We start from the raw sequence: 23,982 nt of genomic DNA, 5'->3' as shown, positions 1-23,982 counted from the left end.
ATAACTCTGGGCATTCACATTGGTCCTGGAAAGCCAGCACCACCTTCACCTGTCAATCAATATGTAACTTCTTCCTCCTTACTCCTTGTCTCGCCAACTACACCAGCTACGTAAATTCTCAGGACGAAGGCTCAGCAGGCTTGGCACTCTTGGCTCTCAGGCCGCCTGGCCTCTGGCTGTGCGCACTCTTTTCCACCCTGGCCCTCACGGGTCCTCACCATGCCTGCGCTCACCACCCCGGCCTTTGGCCACCCTCACCTTTGCCACCCTTATCCTGCCTCACCCTGAACCTATGCCTTTCAGCCCCCACCCCCACGTCAGCTAGGCCTGTTCTCTTCCATGAGAAGGGATCACCAATAAACTGCTTGCACGCTAATATACTTGCTGATCTCTAAATCTTTATTGCATTGGTGGGGAGAACTGAGCTTCTGAGACTTTCTCCTGTAACAGTCCCATGCACCAAAAGGCTGTGGGTTTCATCCCCAGTCAGGGCTCATACCAAGGTTGCAGGTTTGGTCCCCGGTCGGGGCGTGTAGGGGAGGCAGCTGATTGATCTTTCTCTCATATCCATGTCTCTCTCTCTCTTTTCAAATCAATAAACAGAGCCTCAGGTGAGGATTTAAAAAAGGTTCCATGTAGGATGTGGGGCATACATTTAAAAATGGGCCACAGTTATATTAAAAATTGTTTTTCTGAAATTCAAAGATAACCGGGCACCCTATATTGTAACTAGCAACCCTACAGAGGAGGGACTAGCATTTAAAAATAAATGGCCTGCCCTGGCTGGCATAGCTCAGTGGATTGGGCGTGGGCTGCGAACCAAAGTGTCGCAGGTTCGATTCCCAGTCAGGGCACATGCCTGGGTTGCGCGCCATGGTCCCCGGCAACCGCACATTGATGTTTCTCTCTCTCTCTTTCTCCCTCCCTTCCCTCTCTAAAAATAAATAAATAAAATCTTAAAAAAAAATAAAATAAAATAAATGGCCTTCCTAGGATGAAACCCTGGGTTTGGGGAAAACAGAGGCCATTGTGAACCGTGAGTTTTGAGGGGAGGAATGAAGCTGGTTACATTCACGCCAATTAAGCAATCACAAATGACCCTGCAGAAATCCAAACTTGTGACTAACATGAGACTCAAGACCAGGCGGAGAAAAAGAAAGGAAGATTAAGAGAGGAGAAGCGATCTGTACACACAGGTCCCGCTACAGACGCAGGCGGAGGACGATCCCATCCAGGAAGGTAAGGGCCTTCTCGTGCGCAGCTGTGGTCCTATGGTTTCAGAGGAGGGTCTGGGAGATTCTGGTGGACTCCTCTTCCATTGCCTCCCTGGTGTTGGCCACTAGCAGAATTTCTCCTCAATGTTTGTAATTCTCCAAGTTCTGTAGGTTCACAAAGTCTCATAGAAGCTCTCTCTAGACTGCCAAGCCCCGGAGCAGAGAACCGGGGAAAGCCGGCTCGTGAGCAGCATCACTCTGTCACTTTAAGGGCTGCTGCTCCTGGTCCACGTCGGGGGAGGGACATTTGCCGACCCCACACCTGTTTGCTAAGGCTCTGAACTGGAGTTATAGATTTACAAAAACAATTTGACACAGAATTAATTGCATTTTGTGTCTGTGATGTTGAACACAGGGTTCACCCCTATATTGTTCACCTGAGCTGATCAGTGAGTTCAACTGTAATTTCTTTTTTACCACTGGGAAGGGCAAATTGCACATGAAATGCCCCAATGGAAAGGATTCATGTAGTGAATTCCCCACTCAGCTCTCCCACGTCTCCCCTGCTGTTCTAAGCAGGCTCATTAATATAATTCTATGGGGATCAGACCTTTGAAATTCATGAGAACAATAATAGGGAAGAAAAATACATAATAGCAAGGAAAGAAGAGAAACCACTGTTCGTTTTTTAACAAGCACATGTTAATTACGACCACTGCAGTTTCTTGAGCTTTTTGTTTGTCTATTTGTATTATTGGTTAAATTATTGCATTATAACTATATATATAAAACACCCCCCCAAACATTATATATGTGTTTTAACCCTAGTCATGAGACCTGAACGAGGGAGAATCAGAAACTAAATTCAGTGGGAGGATCAATGAATTGTTATAAAAGTTGAGTTGTGGGCATCTTCAGCTTGTTTTGGGTGGGGTGAATGTGGGCTAGACCCAGCACCTCTGTGGGGTGTTTTCCTCTGTGGGAAAGTGGGCTGGGAGGATGCTGTGCTTGGCTACATGCATTGTTGTCATAGCCTTCTAGCTGTGGAAGGATTGATATCCAACAATACCTTTGGAGAGAAGTAACTCCTTTTACTAACCACAGTTTTGGCCCAAGGAAAGTAAGGACTAATAAAAATGCTTTTTGTTTGCTTGTTTCTCTACAGTTTATGTTATAGAGTCCAATTGAAGGCAAATGAAGGGCATTTTCCCCTAAATAATAACTCAATTTGAAAGCATTTGCTTTTTTGTTTTCAGTTTTTTTCTTTGAAATTAATTCTCAGTTGGTGGAAGGGGTTAGAAACCTGAGCAATTTCCATGCAATATCAGTGAAAGAAGCAGGTACACGTTCTCTCACCAAGAGAAACCAGAGGCCCCAGCTGTTGTCAAGGGTCACCTTGTAGCAATGTCTTTGTGGAGCAAGGATGATCCAGATGCATTAAGTGAAGCCCACATGCCTCTGCTGTTAGGTGTCCTGTGATCCCACAAGATGCCAAGCAAAGAGGCCCAGTACATCTATGGGTACCCGAAGAGAGGGCGTGGCCACTCCTACCTCACAGCTGAAGGGTAAGTTCAAAACTTTTGCTAATTCAGCCTCTGAATTCCACTGACACACACCTCTCCATAAATCTCTCCAGTGTTCATTTCTCCAGAGGGTAAAAACTGGCAATGAGGTGAGGAGACTCTGGTCCCACAGGGGCTCACACAAGCTTCTCTGAGGCTGAACAGGTGAGGTGATACGAACGGTAAAAAGTTGGATCTGGCCATTTTGTCTGCATTCTTGGCTGTTAGGCCTTTGCTGTAGGTTCCCAGACTGAAAAACATACGTCTGGGAGCAGGTTGCCTCTTTCCTCAAGCCGTGTCCTGGCTACCCCTCGCAGGCTCCTGAAGGTGGTCTGCAGACATAGCAAAGGTGAGTTGCCAAAGAGGAAGTGAAGAAGAAGGGCAGGTGTGCTTCCATTTGTGCCTGACCCCTGGGTGAAGATGGTGGTCAGAACCTTTGCATCATCCTTTATGCCAGGGAAAGGTGTTTGGTATTATGAATCAATTAAAAATAAATATTTATATGATTAAGGATTTCTAAGAGCTGAGCATTGTATAACCCTCCCGAGATGCTACTCTTTCCTTTGAAAAAAATCTTATGATGTAGCAGGAGATTTAGGCATGAGATAGCATCAGCAGGAGTAAGTGCTGTGTGCGATGGGAACACGGGTGTAGGGACACGCTTTGTCCGTGAGGGCGTGGTGGTGGGAGGGGAGCGCCCCCGTCTGAGTGGGGACTCCAATAGGACGGATGAGGAACTGGGTTTTTATTTGGACCATCTCTTAAGTGGTCTGATGACAGTTTCCCACAAACCTGCTCTCCTCTCCCTTGGGGAAGGACTGTTGACAAATCTGTACTAGCGTTAACTAGCAGAGGCGAGTGAGCATTCAGGCTGGGAGCTTTTCTCAAAGAGCCTGTGGGATTTTCTAATGTCCCTACGTGGTCAATTGAGGGTGTGGGTTGGCAGATGTTCTGAAAAAATGTCCCAAGAGCAGAAGTATACTCTTTGCGGGGGTACATTGCACATGGTGTTCAGTAGGATACTGTTTCAGCTTCTGCATGATGACTCAAAGATTCTATGGCTGTGAAGTTGCAGTAGGGAGGGCCTCCATGGAGCTTGAAGAAATGCAGTTCCCTAGTCCCAAGTGGCTGATACAGTAGGACTGGGGGTGGAGACCCAGGGCCTGCACTTTAACACACATCTCAGGTGACTCTATTGCAGGAGGTACTTGGGTGACACCCTGAGGCTCTCAGACTAGCCGGTTAGAGAGTTCTTCTGATGTGTCTGGCATGTGCCGGTGTTTTCCGCTCTCAGTCATCACCGTGGGTGTGTGAGTGCAATGTGACTGTGTGTGCACAGCGGGAACAGAGCTCTGTCTGTGTCATGGTGTCTGAGGGAATAACCGCAGAGCTGGTGGGCAAAATCAGAACACAGGCATGCTGGGAACTGAATCAGCTGCTTTTAGTCACAAGAGCCCACTAAATGCTCCATGTGACAGCTTTGCTTCAGGACAGGGTGATACGGCAGGGGAGGCACTGGCCTGGGTGATGGGAAGCCTGGGTCTGGCCCAAACTCGAGCACTTACTCCCTGGGCGTCTTGGGACAGTCTCTGTGAAAGTGGGTTCTGCCACTTAACGTGTTGTGCAGCCTTAGGTGTTTTACCAGCCTAAGTCTTGGGATATCAGCTGTGAAATGAACTCCATACTTACCTCAGATGATTGTCATGAGGATGGAATAAAAGCCTGTATGTGTGGGGCCTGGCACACACTGTTGCTCAGGGAGTGGTGGAGTAGTGTCTAAGGTAGAGGTGATGCCAATGGATCATGGTAGGTGTCCACTTCACAGTCTGTAAAGTGGGTGGAGTGGCCTGCATAATTAGCTTAGAGTTTTTAACCAGCACTGCCATCCCAGGCTTCTCTCTACCCGTTTGGGAGACGGAGCCTCGGTCCTCACGGGTCTTGAGATGAAGGGGGTCCAGTAGGTGGTATTGGGCCAAAGTCTCTCTGCAGCTGCTCGATCTCTTATAAATCGCCTAGCTCGGCAGACTCTTTCTTTTATCAGTCACTGATAAAAGACTGTACCCCCCACTTTGTTAATGTTTTTCACACTGTGAAGTGGAAAATCAGAGAGACGTCGGCTAATTGACAGTGTTATGCAGGGAAAGCAGAGCCCCAGGGCCTGGAAAAAGGGGAAGTAGTGCTTCCCACAGGCCACCGGACACAGGGTCTGAAAGGCTGGCGTGGACTCCTGCACTGCGTCCTGCTGCTGAGGAGCAGGCCCTTCTTGGGGGTGCTTCAGCTTTGCTCCAGGTGCAGCTCAGACACTTCTCCCTGGGGCTGAGCCCCAGCGCTAGTTCTTCTAGTAATCCTCGCCTGGCCAGCTGGGAGGTACTAACTAAATATCCATGGAGCGCCTGACTCCAAATGCCACCTGGCCATTCTGACTTGGCAAGCAGGCTGGCCAGGTCGGGCCTCTCACCTCAGCCACCCCAACACTCCCTTCCGAGATGCTTCTTCCAGGTCACTCAGCCAAGACCAGAGCAAGCAGGCACTAACCCCTCTGATCTGGTCCTTGGTGACCTGCATTGCATTCCTGGAGCAAGTGGAGGCTGGACAACAGCTTGCCCGGCTGAGCATAAACACAGGACACGGGTCCTAGCTGGGTCGGGCTCTGGGATCTCTACAGGATAGTCACAGTCTTGGAGACCTCTAAATCCCGCAGTTCTGCTTCCATTCCTTCAGTCAGAGTGTGCCAGCTCCGAGCCCCCTGGTGGCCCACTTCCAAGCTCTCTCCTTCTCTCTCTGACCTGTCCCCGTCCCCAAACCAAACTTGCTCTGTGGTAAAGGGCTCATCCCATTATCCTCACTAGTGTCAGTGACTCACAGGAGGTTCAAGTTACATTTTGCTACAAATACGCATATTTGTAAATAGCTGTTTTAACAAGACATTCAATTGTTCATTTATTTTTCAGAGAGGTTGGTGTTATGGGGGAGAGGATGTGAATTTGTAATGAGCCATAATTCATTCCTTTATTTTTTATTCGTTTGTTTGTGCATCCATACAACTGTGTATCCATTCATCCATCCACTCATCTTCAAGAAATATTTCTTAAAACACCTACATGCCTGACCCTTTCTAAGCATTGAGGATACAAATTTTAAAAAATGATTCTCCCCCCCGCCCCAAAAGAAACTCCTCTGGGAGCTCTTTTTCCATTTCTAGAAGAAACAGGTCAGCACACTGCTGGTTACCACCATAGGGAGGCCTGTGGGAGAAGGCAGGGTGGGTCGCTGTCACTCCGGGAGGAATGATGCTGAGTCTGGGAACAGGAGTATAGTAGGGTGGGACTGGAGAGAGGAGACAGGCAAGGAGTGAGGTGGTCGAGAGGGGTTGGGAGGAGAAGGCACAAATCCAATCAAGGGAAAGTCAAGTTCAAATCCCAGCTCTGTCTTATATATGACTATCAGCAAGGCACTTAATCTCTGCATTTATTTCCTCACCTGTGAAATGGGGATTCTAAGTGCTGCCTGCCTTACAGGGTTATTGTGAGAAATAAACAAGCTAATGTATCTAGAATGTTTAGCACAGAGCCTGGCTTATAGTAGATGTTAAGTCAATGCTAATTTCCACTTTCTTTTTGTGGACTGATAGTTGGGGAAAATGATCTAAACCAGCCCCGGTGAAATGACAATTCAGCTTCAATAAACACATTGTCCACATAAGGGTCAGTTGCTACTGTACATCTTGTACCAGGAGCTCAGGTGTTTGGGCCCATGCCAGTTAGCACGACTTCTGCTGGCATACACCTGAGGGTTCTAGAGGAGGTGCTGTCCCTGGATACAAGTGCGGGGGGTCTGGTGGGTGCCCAGTGTGCCAGGTGGTGGGAAATTACCTGGAGACTGGGTGATGTAGTTTTGGGCTGGCAAAGTCCCCGTGAGGAGAGAAGACCGTTTGATCACTATGTGGACAAGGCTTCTGTACCAGGATGAATTTGTCTATCTCTTGGGCCAGGTTTGCAGGGATTGGCATCCTGACAGTGATCCTGGGAATTTTGCTGCTCCTCGGCTGCTGGTATTGTAGAAGACGAAGTGGATACAGGAGCCTGAAGGTTGGTGAAGCTCCCATTGCTGGGGTCCTTCCAGACCCAGGACCCGCTTCCCCTTCTGTCTCTGAATTTCTGGGCACTGGGGTAACATTCCCATGGTCGCCTCTAGCTCTGACTCTTGGCTCTGATGAATCTTTTTCTACATTGTACTTCTTGCAACTCTTCCTTGGCCTCTGTCCTGGCATCAATCCCAACGAGGAACTTGGCTGCTCTTTGGTTCCTCTCAGAGCAAACTTGAGTGATGGCTGAATGTGTGGCTGAGCACCGACAGTCTGTGAGGCATGGGGCAGGGCTCGTGGTCACCTTGTACAGTCAACAGCAGCATATGAGACACGCCAGGCCCACCAGCTCTTCTGGGAACTCGCACTGCCTCTGTTACTCCACTTACCTTGCCTCTTCACCCCTTTCTTCTCACATTGCCTGGGAATTCTTCTAACTCTGCTATACCAAGCAACCCAGTATACCTAGGAACCATCTAGCATCAGCGCAATGAAGTAACCATTCACTCCTCAGCAGCACAAAGGACCATTAGGTTTTTAACAGGCTCCATCTTCCTTTAATGGCAAACTGGTTTTAATAGGATATTTTCTTCTTTACCATACAGCCAGGAAGCTAACACAGTCCAGTCTTGGGGCAGCAGGGTCTTGCACAACTGGGAGACATCAACTGAGTCTCTAAACAATAAAACCTACAGGTTTCAGAAACCTCAGTTTATTTTTAAATTGATTATTTATTTATTTATTTTTAGAAGAGGGGAAGGGAGGGAGAAAGAGAGGGGGAGAACCATTGGATGGTTGCCTCCTGCATGCCCTCAACTGGGGACTTGGCCTACAACCCAGACATGAGCCCTGACTGTGAGTTGAACCAGCGGCCTTTCGGTTTGCAGGCCGCATTCAACCTACTGAGCCACACCAGCCAGGGCACTCTCTCTCTCTCTTTCTCTGTTCCTCTCCCACTCTTTGCCTCTCCTCTCTCCTGTCTCTCTTTTATTACAGATCTGAAAGCTTCTGAGGTTGATACATAATGGAAAAGTTTATCTTTACAAAAGACGTTGGAAAGTCCCAATCCTCATTCAGAAGCACTTCATTCAGAGGAGGTTCCGTGACAGAGGGGAGGATTGGTGTGGGAGGCCATGGCTTGGCAGCTTGAGGAGAAGAGGAGGAAGGTGAAAGCTGTAGCTTTGAGTTCTCCTCCTCCTTACCAGGAAGCTTGGGCATTCCCATATGTCCCTTTCCTCATACCCATCTTGGCAGTGTTTCAAATACAAACCACGAAAGACAGGGTGAATTTGGGGGCTGACATACCCATCAAACAGCAGCCCTCCAGAGTGTTGACATTTCATGGGAAGGAGAAGTTGCTGAGTCTTTTTTTTTTAAGATTTTATTTATTTATTTTTAGAGAGGAAAGAGAGGGAGAAAGAGAGAGAGAGAAACATCAATGTGCGGTTGCTGGGGGCCGTGGCCTGCAACCCAGGCATGTGCCCTGACTGGGAATCGAATCCTGAGACACTTTGGTTCACAGCCTGCGCTCAATCCACTGAGCGACGCCAGCCAGGGCCTGAGTTTTAATAAGACTCCAAACCAAGTACCACAGGAAAGCCTTGGATTAGGAGGTCAAGGATGGGACTCCTACTCATCTGACACTTCTCTGTGGCCATCTGCAACAGGGTGGTTGGGGGGTGGGGGTGAGGGAACCTTTGCTCTCTGCCACAGAACTCCTCTTGTACCTCTAGCATGGGGTTATGACATTGTCTTATAATTGACTATTTACTTTTGCCTCTTCCCCCTCTTCTCTTTCCTCCATTTATAAACAGGAGTGGAAAATATTTCCCTTTTTAAAGTAAATTACTATTTAAAAATGATTTTATTTATTTTTTAACTTTTTTAGGCAGAGGGGGAGAAAAACATCAATGTGTGGTTGCCTCTCATGCTCCCCGTTTTGGGGACCTGGCCCACAACCCAGGCGTGTGCCTTGATTGGGAATTGAACTGGCAACCCTTTGGTTTGCAGTCCGGTGCTCAATCCACTGAGCCACACCAACCAGGACTGGGAAATTTTCTTATTCATCTTTGTACTTCCAGTGTCCAGCACAGTGCCTGGCACATAGCAATCACTCAGTTGTATGGCATCAGGTTTTGGTCTTATTGTCTGCCATTGACCTGCTTGGTGACCTTAGTTTTTAATTCCTCTAAGCCTCATTTGCTCTGTTCTATACCTAGCTACATGATATAGCATGGTATATATCAGTTTTTATTTAATATATATATTTTCTAGCCCTGGCTGGTGTGGCTCAGTGGACTAAGTGCCAGCCAGTGAACCAAAAAGTTGCCAGTTTGATTCCCAGTCAGGGCACATGCCTGGGTTGCAGGCCAGGTCCCCAGTGGTGGGTATGTGAGGCAACCACACATTGATGATTCTCTCCCTCTCTTTCTTCCTCCCTTCCCCTCTCTCTAAAAATAAATAAATAACATCTTCACAAAATATGTATTTTTTTCTATATAATTTTTACTCATTCTATGTTCATACATAAAAAAATCACAATGATTTAGCTTTTTAAGGAGTAAAAGTTCTACAAACTCATTATGTTGGTATCAATTTCCTAACTGCCCACAATTGCTAGCTAGGTGATACTGAGCAAAAGGACAACTTTTTTTCTTTCCTTTTCTGCTTCAACACTCTCACCTTAAACTCATTTAAGAGTAACAGAGAGAGTTTTAACATTGCAGGCTTGGGCAGTGTGAACATTTTGCTTGGTAAGGTTCCAATTCAACTTATCATGTCTCCATTGCTCTAGGTCTCCATCAGTGATTTGTAGTTTCTGGAATTTTTATGTGTTTATATTCCCTGATTCCTGACTGTCTAAAAATGCTCTCTGTCATTTATTTATTTAAAAAAAATATTTCATTTATTTATTTTTAGAGAGAGGGAAGGGAAGGAGAAAGACAGAGAGAGAAAGAAACATCAATGTGTATTTGCCTCTTGCATGCTCACTACTGAGGTCCTGGCCTGCAACCCAGGCATGTGCCCTGACTGGGAATTGAACTGGTGATCCTTTGGTTTGCAATCAGGCACTCAATCCACTGAGCCACACCAGCCAGGGCTCTGTCATTTATTTTTAAAATTAATACTAAAATCTCATTTTGAGACTTTCATATCTCTGGAAAGGCCAGGTTTGGAATCAGCAGTGTAAGAAATGTAGGCAAAATTATGTAAAATAGCGTATTAAGTACTACATTTAATTACATAATTACCTCCCAGTCTGTCTTTGATGATTCCACTTTCATTTTAAAACAGAAGTACATGAATGACAATACAGCAAGTTCTGGGTATTTGCATTACTCCATCTTTAACAACCCTCATTGAGCTTTAAAATACCTACTTTCCCACTTTCACTGAACATAGAATGGTATCAGGGTTGGTTGGAATTAAGATCTCCTAAAATCCCTCTGTTGGCTAATAATTCCCCTTACACGTGGAAAACGTCTTTTGAAAAGAAAAGCTGCTTTTGCAGCAATACGTTTTTTCAGGAAAATGATTTGCAAGGCACTGGAAGTTGGTTTTTGTATTTACCAATTTTACTCTTTCACTTGGAAGTTAGAACACAATGCTTTTGATTCTTGGGGAGAATTTTGAGACCCCTGCACATGGCTCAGTTTATGCTCCTGTTTCCTCTAGTTCTGTTTCTCAGAGCAAGGTCAGGGCATCCTGAACGTGAATCACCAGGGCTTCGTGCTAAAATGCAGATTCTAGGACCAGCTCTGGTGATGAGAACCAGGAATCAGGAATCTGCATTTTGAGGTGCGCACTGTGGCAGGGGAGAGAATTAAAAAACAAAACAAAACAAAGAATAAAAGTGATTATTGACTAAAGGCAGAAAACGCATTAAATATCTTTTCTGAGGTGTAACTCTGGGAGTTGGGGAGAGGACCAGAACCTCCCAGTGTCCTCATGTCAAGATTAAGGTCCTTGTGCATATATCCCTCTAGGAGGTGAGCCAGAGTTTAGGAAAATGTCTTTTTTATTTGCTATTTATTTATTTATTTATTCATTCATTCTATTACAATTGTCCCATTTTTCCCCCTTTATTTCCCTCTGCCCTGCACTCCCCCTCCCACCAGCATTCCCCCACCTTAGTTCATGTCCATGGGTCATACATATAAGTTCTTTGGCTTCTCCATTTCCCATACTACTCTTAACCTCCCCCTGTCTATTTTGTACCCACCATTTATGCTTCTTATTCCCTATACCTTCCCCCCATTCTCTCCCCTTTCTCCACCTGCTGATAGTCCTCCACATGATCTCTGTTTTGTGATTCTGTTCCTGTTCTAGTTGTTTGCTTAGTTGGTTTTTGGTTTTGTATTTTTTTTTAGGTTCAGTTTTTGATAGTTGTGAGTTTGTGGTCATTTTATTGTTCACAGTTTTTGATCTTCTTTTTCTTAGATAAGTCCCTTTAACATTTCATATAATAAGGGACTGGTGATGATGAACTCCTTTAACTTGACCTCATCTGGGAAGCACTTTATCTGCCCTTCCATTCTAAATGATAGCTTTGCTGGGCAGAGTAATCTTGGATATAGGTCCTTGCCTTTCATGACTTGGAATACTTCTTTCCAGCCCCTTCTTGCCTGCAAGGTCTCTTTTGAGAAATCAGCTGATAGTCTAACGGGAGCTCCTTTATGGGTAACTGTCTCCTTTTTTCTTGCTGCTTTTAAGATTCTCTCCTTATCTTTCATGTTGGGTAATGTAATTATGATGTGCCTTGGTGTGTGCTTCCTTGGGTCCAACTTCTTTGGGACTCTGAGCTTCCTGAACTTCTTGGAAGTCTATTTTCTTTGCCAGATTGGGGAAGTTCTCCTTTATTATTTGTTCAGATAACTTTTCAATTTCTTGCTCTTGTTCTTGTCCCTTTCTGGTCTTGCTAGTGTCCTCTCTGCCCCAGGCTGCCTCTGCCCCGCCTACTGGTCTGGATGAATGTTTCTTCTTTAATTCCTTGGTTGTTGCACTTCCATGCAGTTTAATTTTCTGGTAGTTCTGGTTGTTTTTTTGGTTTTAAATTTGTTGTTGTCCTTCTGGTGGTGTGGGGAGGTACAGTGTATCTACCTACACCTCCATCTTGGCCAGAAGTCAGAAAACTATTTCTTTACAGTCTGCAGACTGTGTAGTTATCAGCCCAGTTCATGTCTGGCCTCATCTAACTGATGTTCCAAATACCTCTCTACCCTTGGAAACCTGCTTTGATACCCTTCTTGTGCAACCTAATAGACCTCAACGATCAGGCCCAGTCCACAGGCAAGCCTGGGGAGATGCTGATCACCTGCATGGCAACCCTGTTCTGGCCTCCCTCAGCTGAGGCCACAAAGGGCATGCTGGGTTTGGCTCACAGATATGTTTGGGCCTGTATTTTTAAGAATTGAATTAGATGCTAACATTTAAAATAACCAGAACAGGAATACAATCAGAGAAATGGACATCATGCGGAGGGAGTTCAGTGGGGAGGGGTAAGGGAGGAATGAGGGGGAAAGGTACAGGGAAGAAGAAGCATAATTAGTGGGCATAAAATAGATGGGGAAAGATAAAAAAATGGTATAGGAAACAGAGGACGCAAAGAACTTATATGTGCAACCCATGGACATGAACCAAGGTGGGGGATAATGCTGGAGGGTTGGGGGCAGGGTGGAGGGGGGATAAAGGGGTAAAAATTGGGAAAACTGTAATAGCATAGTCAATGAAAAATACTTAAAAATAAAATAACATTTTACATAAAAACCTTGATTTATAGTTTCTTTTTCAAAAAAATCAAAAGATCTGGGAAAAACTGGCAGCTATAGTCACTTTAGATGGGATATACAATCCCTCTTTCCCTCTGCTGGCCCCCTTTTTGCATTTTTAATCCCCTTATCCCCTGGGGATCCCCTGATCCCCTTTTGCATTACCTGCCCAGTCCCTCTAAGTATTTGAGTGTAGCTGAATTGCCCAGCTACAGGCAAGAAGGTGCATTGTCTGTACAGCAGTGGTTCTTGGTGTGGTTCTGGACCATCAAAATCACAAGGGAACTGTTAGAAATGCAAATTTGTGGCCTCACCCCCAGACGCACTGTATCAGAACTTCTGGGAATGGGCCCAGAAATGTGTTTAACAGGCCCTCCAGGTGATGGTGATGCGTGCTAAAGTTTGAAAAGCACTGTAGTAGAGAATTTAACAAAAATAATAAAAGCAACTAAAGTTTGTTTTTTGTTATCATGAGATGCCAGCAATTTTAACCAATGTTAGTGATGAAATACTCTACCTCACCCAGGTGAATCGCTTCGGCAGTCTCCACTTTGGTTTGTGTCTCTGTCTTGTACAAACTGTTGTCATTCTATTCTAGGTATGAAGAGCATCATCCTCTTACCCTATGCAGAGCACTAAGCATTTATGTATCCTCCCCCGCAATAACTCAGGGTGCAACAGTAACAGCCTTAGACTGACTTGTCATTATTGTTGCAACTTGACTCAGGGCTACAACCAAAGCATTTCTATCACAGTTTATGCATTCATAGTGTTTAAGACAGTCTGCTGTCCTTGTGGGAAAGACAGAAATAGAGTATTAAATCCCTGGTGTGACGTTGTCATATGTCTGTCCCCACTGTGCTATCAGCTCCTGCCTCACTACCTCTGATCTACTCTTTTGCAATCATTCTGAGGTTCATTTTTTCATTTCACTCTTTTCTCCTTCCCTTTAAAAATATTCATTAACTAATGGGTATCAGGAATTGTACTGGGTGTTTTACTTTTAGTTAATTCCTCTAACAACTCTGAGAGTTAGGTGATGTTATTTCCATACTACAGATGCAAAAACTGGAATTCAGAGGGAACACAGAGTATGTGGCACAATCAAGATTAAAACCCATTCTTTTTTAAAAAATGATTTTATTTATTTATTTTTAGAAAAGGGAAGGAAGAGAGAAAGAGAGGGAAACATCAATGTGTGGTTGTCTCTCGCACACCCCCTACTGGGGACCTGGCCCGCAACCTAGGCATGTGGTTCAATTCCCTGACTGGGAATTGAACTGGCAATTCTTTGGTTCTCAGGCTGGCACTAAATCCACTGAACCACATCAGCCAGGGATTTTTAAAAAGATTTTATTTATTTACTTTTAGAGAGAGGGGAAGGAAGGAAGAAATGGAGAGAAAATCAATGTATGAGAGAAACATCTCAATCGGTTGCCTCTGTTACACCTACAATGGGGGACCTGGTCCGCAACCCAGACATGTACCTTGACTGGGAATTGAATTAGTGATCCTTTGGTTCACAGGCCAGCACTCAATCTACTGAGCCACACCAGCCATGGCTAAAACCCATTCTTAAAACATCACCTTCTTTCTCATTTCTTTAATGGACTCAATTATTTCTTCTCACCCACTGACTTTTGTGAATTCACGTTTCAGGACAAAAGCTTTTATGCTGGTACTCAAAGCACCTTAACAGGAAGATGTCTGTCCAAGGGACCTGGTCCACAGGACAGCAAACTACCTTTTCAGGAGAACAACTATGAACTTGCGGTAGGTTCAGATTCTGCGAAGCGTATGTGAATGTATTTACTGCTATACTGAACCATACACCTAAAAATGGGTTAACATGGTAAATTTTATGTTTTTTCTATTTTACCATAGTAAAAAATAATAAAGGTAAAAAACAAGGGAAACCCACAGATTTTCTTTCTTTTTGTGTGTGTTTTAAAACAGCATTTATTGATTTCATAGGGTCTGTGGGTCAGGATTTTCGGTGTGACTCATCTAGGTAGTCTGTTTCATGGTCTGTCACATGCTGTGATCAAGGTAGGCTATAGTCATCATGAAACCAGAAAAGCCAGTGTTCATGCTGCCTGTCACCTACCAGACACAATAAGCAGAGACAGGGATTGAATCTTTTTTAAAAAATATTTATTGATTATGCTATTATAGTTGTCTCATTTTTTTCTCCTCTTTATTTTCCTCTGCCCTGCAATCCCCTCCCACCAGCATTCCTCCACCTTAGTTCATGTCCATGGGTCATACATATAAGTTCTTTGGCTTCTCCATTTCCCATACTATTTATTCTCAAACTCCCTGTGTCTATTTTGTACCCACCATTTATGCTTCTTATTCCCTGTACCTTTTCCTCCATTCTCTCCCCTTCCCCCACCTGCTGATAGTCCTCCATGTGGTGTTCATTTTTGTGATTCTGTTCCTGTTCTAGTTGTTTGCTTAGTTGGTTTTTGGTTTTGTATGTTTTTTTTTAGGTTCAGTTTTTGATAGTTGTGAGTTTGTGGTCATTTTACTGTTCACAGTTTTTGATCTTCTTTTTCTTAGATAAGTCCCTTTAACATTTCATATAATAAGGGACTGGTGATGATGAACTCCTTTAACTTGACCTTATCTGGGAAGCACTTTATCTGCCCTTCCATTCTAAATGAAAGCTTTGCTGGGCAGAGTAATCTTGGATGTAGGTCCTTGCCTTTCATGACTTGGCATACTTCTTTCCAGCCCCTTCTTGCCTTCAAGGTCTCTTTTGAGAAATCAGCTGATAGTCTAATGGGAGCTCCTTTATGGGTAACTGTCTCCTTTTTTCTTGCTTGCTTTTAAGATTCTCTCCTTATCTTTCATGTTGGGTAATGTAATTATGATGTGCCTTGGTGTGTGCTTCCTTGGGTCCAACTTCTTTGGGACTCTCTGAGCTTCTGGAAGTCTATTTCTTTTGCCAGATTAGGAAAATTCTTCATTATGTTTTCAAATAAGTTTTCAATTTCTTGCTCTTCCTCTTCTCCCTCTGGCATCCCTATGATTCACGTATTGAAAAGTTTAAAGTTGCCCTGGAGGCTCCTAAGCCTCTCCTTGTATTTTTGAATTCTTGTTTCTTCACTCTGTTCTGGCCGAATGTTTATTTCTTCCTTCTGCTCCAAATCGCTGATTTGAATCCCGGTTTCCTTCCCTTCACAGTTGGTTCCTTGTACATTTTCCTTTATTTCACTTTGCATAGCCTTCACTTCTTCCTCTATTTTGCAACCATACTCACCCATTTCTGTAAGCATCCTGATTACCAGTGTTTTGAACTCTGAATCTGATAGGCTGGCTAGCTCTTCATCGCTTAGTTCTATTTTTGGAGTTTTGATCTGTTCTTTCATTTGGGCCCAATTTTTTGGTCTCATTCTGCCTATTACAGAGTAAGGGTCAGAGCCTTAGGTATTTGCCAAGGCAGGGCAACCCAAGTGGCTGTGCTGTGGTGCCCTATGTGGGGGAGGGGTCTGAGAGGGAGCAGTGCTGCATGCTCAGCTCTTGCCTGGCTTTCAGTCACTTCCACTGTTGCTGACAACCAAATTGGGCCCATCTGGCACTGATTCCTGGGTGAGTGGTTTTGTGTACATTCTAGGACTTTGTGGGTCTCTGCAACCAACTCTCCTAAGAGGCTTGGAGTTTCTCTAATGCCACAACACCCACAGATTTTTACCAGAGGTTTTGAGGCTTTATTTTCTGATGCTGGAACCCTGGGTTGTGAGATCTGTCTCACTCCCCAGTTTTTCCTCCTGGCTTATCCACATACAAATGTAGGACTGCCTGTTCCTCCAGCTGCCACCTTGCCGTGATTCCTCTTCATCTCTGCTGCTCATCTCTGCCCCTCCTACCAGTCTGGATGATGTTTCCTCTTTAACTGCTTGGTTATCAGACTTTCATACAGTTAAATTTTCTGACAATTCTGGTTATTTTTTGTTTTTAAATTTGTTGTCCTTCTTTTGGTTGTGCAAGGAAGCAAAGTGTATCTATGTATGCCCCCATTTGGCCAGAAGTCTATTTTCTTAAATTGTGTTCTCTTACACCCAGATTTTCCTGCGTCAATAATGAGGGCTTTACATATAGGATCCAAAGAAAGAACTTGGTTCTGCATACAATATCCTCTTTGTCTTATGTTTTTAGTATATTTGTTTATGTCCTGAACATAGATGTATCTAAGGGAAAAAATAAAAGACCTTTCATTAGTTGTATAGAGCTATGCTAAGAGGGTAGCCACTAGCTACACGTGGCTCTTGAATACTTAAAACATTGTAGTTTGAATTGAGATGTGTTGTACTATCTACCAGATTTCAAAGACTTAGTATGAACCATATTGGTTACGTGTTGAAACGGTAGTATTTTAATATGTGAGGTTAAATGAAATGTATTATTAAGGTTCATGTTCTCTGCTTCTTTTACTTATTTTTAATTGTGTCTACTAGAAATCTTACAATCACATGTATGGTGCACTCTGTTTCTATTGGACAGTGCAGGCAATGTATGAAAATGGTTGAAAGCACTGACTCTGGGTCAAATTACTGAGTTTGTTCCTAGCTCCACACTTACTAGTTGTGTGACCTTGGGCAAGTGACTTAACTTCCCTGTGCTTTAGTTTCCCAACCTGCAACATGAAAATACTCCTAGAACTGCTGTGAACATTAAATGAAGGTCTGACATGTTTGTGCTCTGTTGATAGCAGCAATGGCCTTTAGACATAACTTCAAGGACTTACCTATGTGGTAAAAATGCAGTGTATTTAACGTCTGTAAACAGGGTCCAACATTTCATTAGTTAGGGCTTAGGACTTCTATTGACAAGGATATTCCAGGTCCATATCAGTTTTTGAGATTTTGGGAAGCCCCTTTGCCCTATTTTTTCTGTATTCCTGCACCGAACAATGTTTCAACAAACATACTTGTGAACTTTAACAATTATTACCTTGTTGGGTGGAAATTAGATGTGGGCACTTAAAAGTTTCAGTTCAGAGCAAAAGTATAAATATGATGTTATCTATTTTGATTTCTTGGCTCTCCCAGAAACACATGCACTGCTGCCAGGACCATACTCTCCCTTTCTCATCCCCACAGGTTCCCAATGCTCCACCTGCCTATGAGAAACTCTCCACGCAACAGGCACCACCACCTTACTCTCCGTGAGAGCCAGTGAGGCCCCTGAGAGCTGCTGAGATGATTTCCCTCACGCTTTGGATTACATTTAACATGGGCATTTAATATTTTGCTTCAGAATGCTATAGAAATGGTGTATACCATCTCTAATAATAAGCTTAGTGTTAAATTTAGTAGGGCAACAGCAATACTAACTGAGGAAATGATGAAAAATATCAAAATGGAAAAACTTTGTCAATAAATGTTGTAATGCATGATATGGTCTGCACCAGTAGTAATGCTAATACATCTGTGGTGTTATTTCTGGTTGGATAGCATTTAAGTGTGTGTTCTGGGACCATTCAATTTCTTTTTAGTTGAAATTTCACCAATAACTAACAAACCACTATTATGCTTTTTGAAGGAGCAACCTCTTGACCAAACTGAACTGTAACAGGTAAGTTTGTGCTATGGAGTACTCACAAAGGGTAACTTTACAGCTTTAAGACCAAAAGCTGATTGATGTACCAAATCATATAGTCAGATTGATCTGATCAGGAAAGTGTCAGCAATGTCTTTTCGTGTTCCATGATGCCAAAAAATGTACTGTGAAGATCCTCTTCAGTAATACAGTTCTAATTGCATTTTATTTTAGGGCTCAGTGTTATCATAATTAATGACAAGAATTTTCTGTTAAACCAGAAAGTGGTGTCAGAATTTAAATAGGCAAAAGCTACTCTAGTTAAGTTTGGCTGATATTTTGCCTTAAATGTGCCAATGGTAATTTAGTTCGTTTGGACTCCCAAATCCCTCTCAAAAGAGCATATAGAAGAAATCATAAAGGATCAGAGATTCTGGAAGAGTGTTATCATTTGCTGGCAACATTATAATTCTTTTGTTGTTGTTGACATCTACATATCATGTATACTATTTATCTAATATTTTTCTTTCAGTCAGCTCATTTAAAAAATTTGGCTTAAATGTGTATCACCACACAAAATGGAAAATCAGTATCATTTTCTGTAAGTAGAGGACAACTGTAAACATAAAGATAATGAAAGGAAATTATTTTTATTAAAATGTAGAAGATACTGATGGCTGCAGAAGGCTGTCAACCTGAAACCTGCTCTCTTTATTAAAGAGGAAGATTAGCAAGAATCAGAGAAAAGCTTTTAACACAATTAAAAGGCTTGCAAGAGAAAGAAATGACTTTCTCAATATGTGATTCAATATTATCCTATGCTGAGTCAGCAAACCACCTACAATTGTCTTGTGTCATTGGAAACATCAGGGTAGCCTAATAGCAGCATTTTCTACAAAAGACAAAATTGCACTGGAGAGAAAAAAACACTGAATAAAGAAACTTGTTACACACATTGAAGAAAATGTCCACAAAATGCTAAAGTACCTCTCTGTCCTTTCTCTGTCCAGTCTTACCGCTTAAAATAAGCTCTGTCCCTTCCCTTTTCAAACAAATAAATGAATCCTAAACCAAGTAAACTCCATCAGGCATTTGGTCAGCTTCTTTCCTCACTGAAAGGCTTAGTCTGAGCCTTAATCGCCCACATTCACAGAGTAACTTGTGGCTTGAGCCCCGGACCCCTCAAAGATCCCCAGACCATCCATCATCCAATGAGCATTCTCTCCTTCCCCATGGAAAAGTCCCTCTTCACAGTCCCTCAAGGCAGTGTCTGTCCTGGGGAACAGGCAAGGAGGGTTGAGCTGAGTCTGCTAGGGAAAAACTAGAAGAATAAGATTTTGTTTCAAGGAATTTAAGGTGTCAGATTCAGCCAAAAGTAGGACCTGCTCCTTACACAGAGGCAGCCACACTTTTGGAAATGATTCCCTGGATTGGAGACCAATTTTGGAAGGACCTTGGGATTTGGGAGCTGAAGACTGCAGGATCATATGGTGGAAGGAGCCTGGGTCACTGAGACACCACTGAAGGAGAGAATCCTCCATCTAGGAATGCTTGGATTGAGTGAGGACCAACTGGCCCCACAGAATATCCATAAACTGTTAAGACATTACCAAATCTGACACTGAAATCCAGGGCTTAGTTAATAATACCTTTGTTGAGGCCCTTCAGTGCTCTGGCCCTGCCCACCTGGATGGAATAAATGGGGGCTGCAAGAGTGCCTCTAGGGGAGGGAGATCCCTGTGACCTTTGCAGGCAGGATCAGGATTCCCTCCAGCCTAAGGAAACTCAAACTCAGGAGAATGAGCCTCCCCAGGGCCTTGGGCACAGGAGTCCTCCCCTGCAGGGTGCCCACCGAAAAGCCTGACATGCTCAAGGGCAGTGGTAATGGCATGGCACTGCTTTGACCTCATAGGCTTCCTGCAGGATCAGGTCAGGGCTAGAGTGGTCAGAGCTCATGGCCCGGAGTCGTCTGCGGCAGTTTTCTACTTGCCCAAATTCACTGGATACATAATATTGCTTTCCATTTGTGCAGTAAGCTCTGTTTATAGAACCTGGTTTCCACCAGGTGTCAAGTATTGTCTGATGCTTGATTCAAGCCCCAAGTCTCTACGGTTTTCCCTAGCAGGTTCTAATATGGACTCTGATCGTAAAGAGAGTGAAGAGCAGGCAAACTTGAGGGAAACAGAGCTAGCCCAAAGATTTTCTGCCTGGGTTAAAGTCAGTGAGTTTAGACTGATTACATAAATCAGTGAAGCCCCCAAGTCACCTCTAGTGAAGACCAGTCCTCTGAAGTTATACACACTGAGTTAGGTAGCACTTATAAATCTGGATAGATCCACTTGTCACTTGAGAATATTACAGAACTTTTCCAAAAAGGACAGAAACCCATGAGCTCCCTAAAGCTTCATTTCCTGGCTTAACTTTAAGGACTGACAGAATCATTTGGAAATGCATTAAAATCCCTTGATCTCAAGTTATTGATGACAGAACATCATTAAAACATCTCAGAAAAATGTAGAACAAATTCAGAGGGAAATCATGGATGGCTTGGATAAAAGCACTCATTTTGAAAAGAGCCTAAAACTGTTATAAAGAAGTTGTAAAAGAAAATGTGTGGGAAATAAACAGAAAAAAAGATGCTTGACAACTTGAAAACTCAAATGAAAGTCTTTAAATGATAAAGAGAGCCTATTAAAATCTCTGAAATAATAGATGAAAAGTCTGCCTGCTTTATTTTTTAAAAAGACTTTATTTATTTATTTCTAGGGAGAGGGGAATGGTGGGAGAGAAACATCAATGTATGGTTGCCTCTCCCACACCCCCTACTGGGGACTTGGCCTGCAACCTAGGCATGTGCCCTGACTGGGAATCAAACCAACGATCCTTTCGTTCTCAGGCAGGCACTCAGAGCCACACCAGTCAGGGCTGCCTGCTTTCTTTAGAAAAGATTACATACATACATAATACATACTGAGATGAAAGAGAAATCAGAGATCAAAGAGAAAATTTTAGAAAATGAGAACTACTCTACTGTCAATGAAAAGTCAATCTGAATATACTGATTCTATTAAGTATTTCTTTAAAAAGGCTTGAAGGAGAAAATCAAGGACCATTTAAAAAGTTTAGTGAAGAAATCTATATGGACATATCACAGTTCAAATGAATGGTCTCTAAATCCAACAAACATCTTTGCAGTCTGAAAATAGTTTGAAAGTGAGATTCAAAAACCAACCAAAACTTCAAATACTGCTTGCTGGGCTACATTAAGAACACATAATGCAAATTTGCAGAAAAATCAATTGAAGAGAGAACTCACTGTTTAGAAACCTAGAAGAAACTTCCCAAAGTGTATGATAATATTAGCTATGTATATCAGAAGTATGACTCCTACAAGAAGGCCTTGAAAAAAAGTGGGATAGAAGCCCTTCCTTTTTGAAAGGCTGGATTGTCTCCCATGAGAAAAAAAGCTCAAGAAAGTTGGATGGCAGCCTGGCTGAGAGAAAAGTCAGAGACAAGGAAAGAAAATAATCACAACAGACAAAAACTGGCTGAAGAAGTTTAAATTCCAGCGTTTCCCAAGTGGCACCCACTGTTTCACATGCTGCCCTGGGCAGAGGCCAGGGAGTGTCAGGTCACTTTCTAAATCAGGAGGTTCCCAGAGGAGAGGTTAAGTTGTGAGGACCCAAGCATCTGAGTCACCTGCAGGTTTGATTCAGGTTTACAGTAGTCAACTCCCAAATATCCACAGAAAGATGTGTTTTCTCATTCAAAAATAATACTTAGACCAATCTCCTTTCAGTTTAACTGGTTTCACTTATTTGATGCTTTGTTTGCTCAAATTGAAGTTTGACAGAACCATGATTCCTAAGATCGTGTTTTAAGGACTTAGATGGTTTTAATAAAATTCTAGACCACTTAACTAGATGTTCTAGAACTAGGTCCATGTAAGTATTGTATTTACATTGAACTAAATGGCCCACTATTACTTAAGCCATAATTGAATTTTTATATGATCAGGGACAAACATTTAAATCAGTCAAGACCATTTATATAAGCTGTACACTATTAGAAAAAATTTGTAAAAACAACTTAGTATTGACAATAAACTTTAATTACAAACAATATAAAACAAGAACTCCACCAAAACCAAAACTGAACAAAACTCCACGCCCTCAAATAAACCTATTAGTATTTTTATTAGTTTAGCAATGAATTCTTTGATTTAGGGGGCTATTAACACTTTGTTCATGACATTCTTTGCTGTTTAAATGTCTGTCAATTTTATGCAATCAAAAATAAACAATCCTTTGAAACAATCCTTTTCTGTATTCCTCTCAGTCTGAATACAAGCACACCTCAGAGATACCACAGGTTTGGTTCTAGAGCACTGCAATAGAGTAGCAAGTTTTTTGCTAGCATAGGGTCTTGCCTTCAATTTATGTATATATACCAAAACACCTGTGAAGCACAATGAGGTTATGCTTAATACAGTTTTACTTTCTCACCACTTCACTGTTATCATTGCTGCCAGGTCACAGGTCTTCACACTTATCTGTTTGACCCACCTAGAAACTTCCTGATTGCCGCCCCCCCCCCCCCCGCCTCTAGTCAGGTGAATGATAGCAGCTACTATTATGTGGCAGCCTTGCATCAATTGTTTTAGGTAAATTATCTCATCTAATCCTCACAACAATCCTGCAAGGTAATTCAATTATCTTTATTTTATATGTACTACCTTTACTCATAAGCTTCAGTAGCTCCCCAATTACTTTCAGAATATTTTCCACTCCTCAATCACCCAAAACTATTTTTTAAGCATTGGTCCTCTTAACCCATAATATTCTACTCAAGCTCAATTGCTCCTTGTGCTTTTTTAAATTGAGATATAAATGATATATCATTGTATTAGTTTTAGGTGTATAAAAATTCAACATACTGTGAAACTACCACAAAAAGTTAACATTCATACCACAATTTTTTTCTTGTGATGAAAACTTTTAAGATCTACTCTCTTAGCACCTTTAAAATATACAATATAGTATTGTTAACTCCCTTGTGCATTTCTAAGACTGAGTCTTGGCAGGCCTGGTTCTAAACATATTTTAATTCCAGCACAAATGTCTTTTATATGAAACCACCTTTAGCATCTCTCTGCTAATCTCCCAGAGTTCTTTTATTCCTCTGACATTTACTTTTAACTTGTTATATTCTTTTGTGTTGAGGACAGGGATAGGATTTTACTTATCTATGTTGTCCCTACACCTTCTGTGTTATATGATTCTCAATAAATGTGTAGAATGAATTTACATTGGTTAATTACTTAAGAGTGACATTGAAGATTACATATAAAAAAACACACACAACATTGGTACCTTGGTACTCCTTATTAGTTCTAGAACTTGTGATGAGTGCCAAAACCCAATGAAGCTTTTACTCTTGTGGGGCGGTGTCCTGACTCATACAAGTTCTAGCAAGTGCCGAGTGCTGAAACATTTTTTCTAGTCAAAATGCAACTACTACAGGGTTTGACGAGTTCTGAAGCCAATGAGTACTGAGGTATGACTATACTTTTGATTCTCTAGCACTTCTCCATGTTGTTTTCAACTATAGGAGTTTCTCACATTCAGATTCTGTCTCCAAGTAAGCTATAAGAACCTGAACTATGTCATGACCTTCAGCTTTCCTGTTTATTAAGAAAGACTAAAAAAGAAAGAAAGGGAGGAAGAGAAAAAAAATCAAGCACCATCTTGTGCACAGTAAACAGCTGTTGAATTAAAAAATACCTGGGACCGACAACATATTATAGCAAT

At 42.7% G+C, this 23,982-nt stretch overlaps 1 protein-coding gene across 1 annotated transcript; it reads left to right on the top strand.

Annotated features, from left to right (window-relative positions):
* The first annotated feature begins 1,157 nt into the window (after window positions 1-1,157).
* On the top strand, window positions 1,158-18,058 carry MLANA (melan-A). The gene is made up of 5 exons (XM_028507284.2): window positions 1,158-1,241; window positions 2,685-2,779; window positions 6,768-6,864; window positions 14,288-14,401; window positions 17,734-18,058. Exons 2-5 carry the CDS (start codon window positions 2,703-2,705, stop codon window positions 17,800-17,802), a joined length of 357 nt encoding a protein of 118 aa, XP_028363085.1. The 5' UTR covers window positions 1,158-1,241; window positions 2,685-2,702; the 3' UTR covers window positions 17,803-18,058.
* The last annotated feature ends 5,924 nt before the right edge of the window (window positions 18,059-23,982 follow it).

The sequence above is a fragment of the Phyllostomus discolor genome, chromosome 3 (genome assembly GCF_004126475.2).
Source record: "Phyllostomus discolor isolate MPI-MPIP mPhyDis1 chromosome 3, mPhyDis1.pri.v3, whole genome shotgun sequence".
Classification (NCBI taxonomy): domain Eukaryota; kingdom Metazoa; phylum Chordata; class Mammalia; order Chiroptera; family Phyllostomidae; genus Phyllostomus; species Phyllostomus discolor.
Note: the sequence above shows the minus strand (reverse complement) of the source record. Positions and strands in the feature narration are given on the sequence as shown.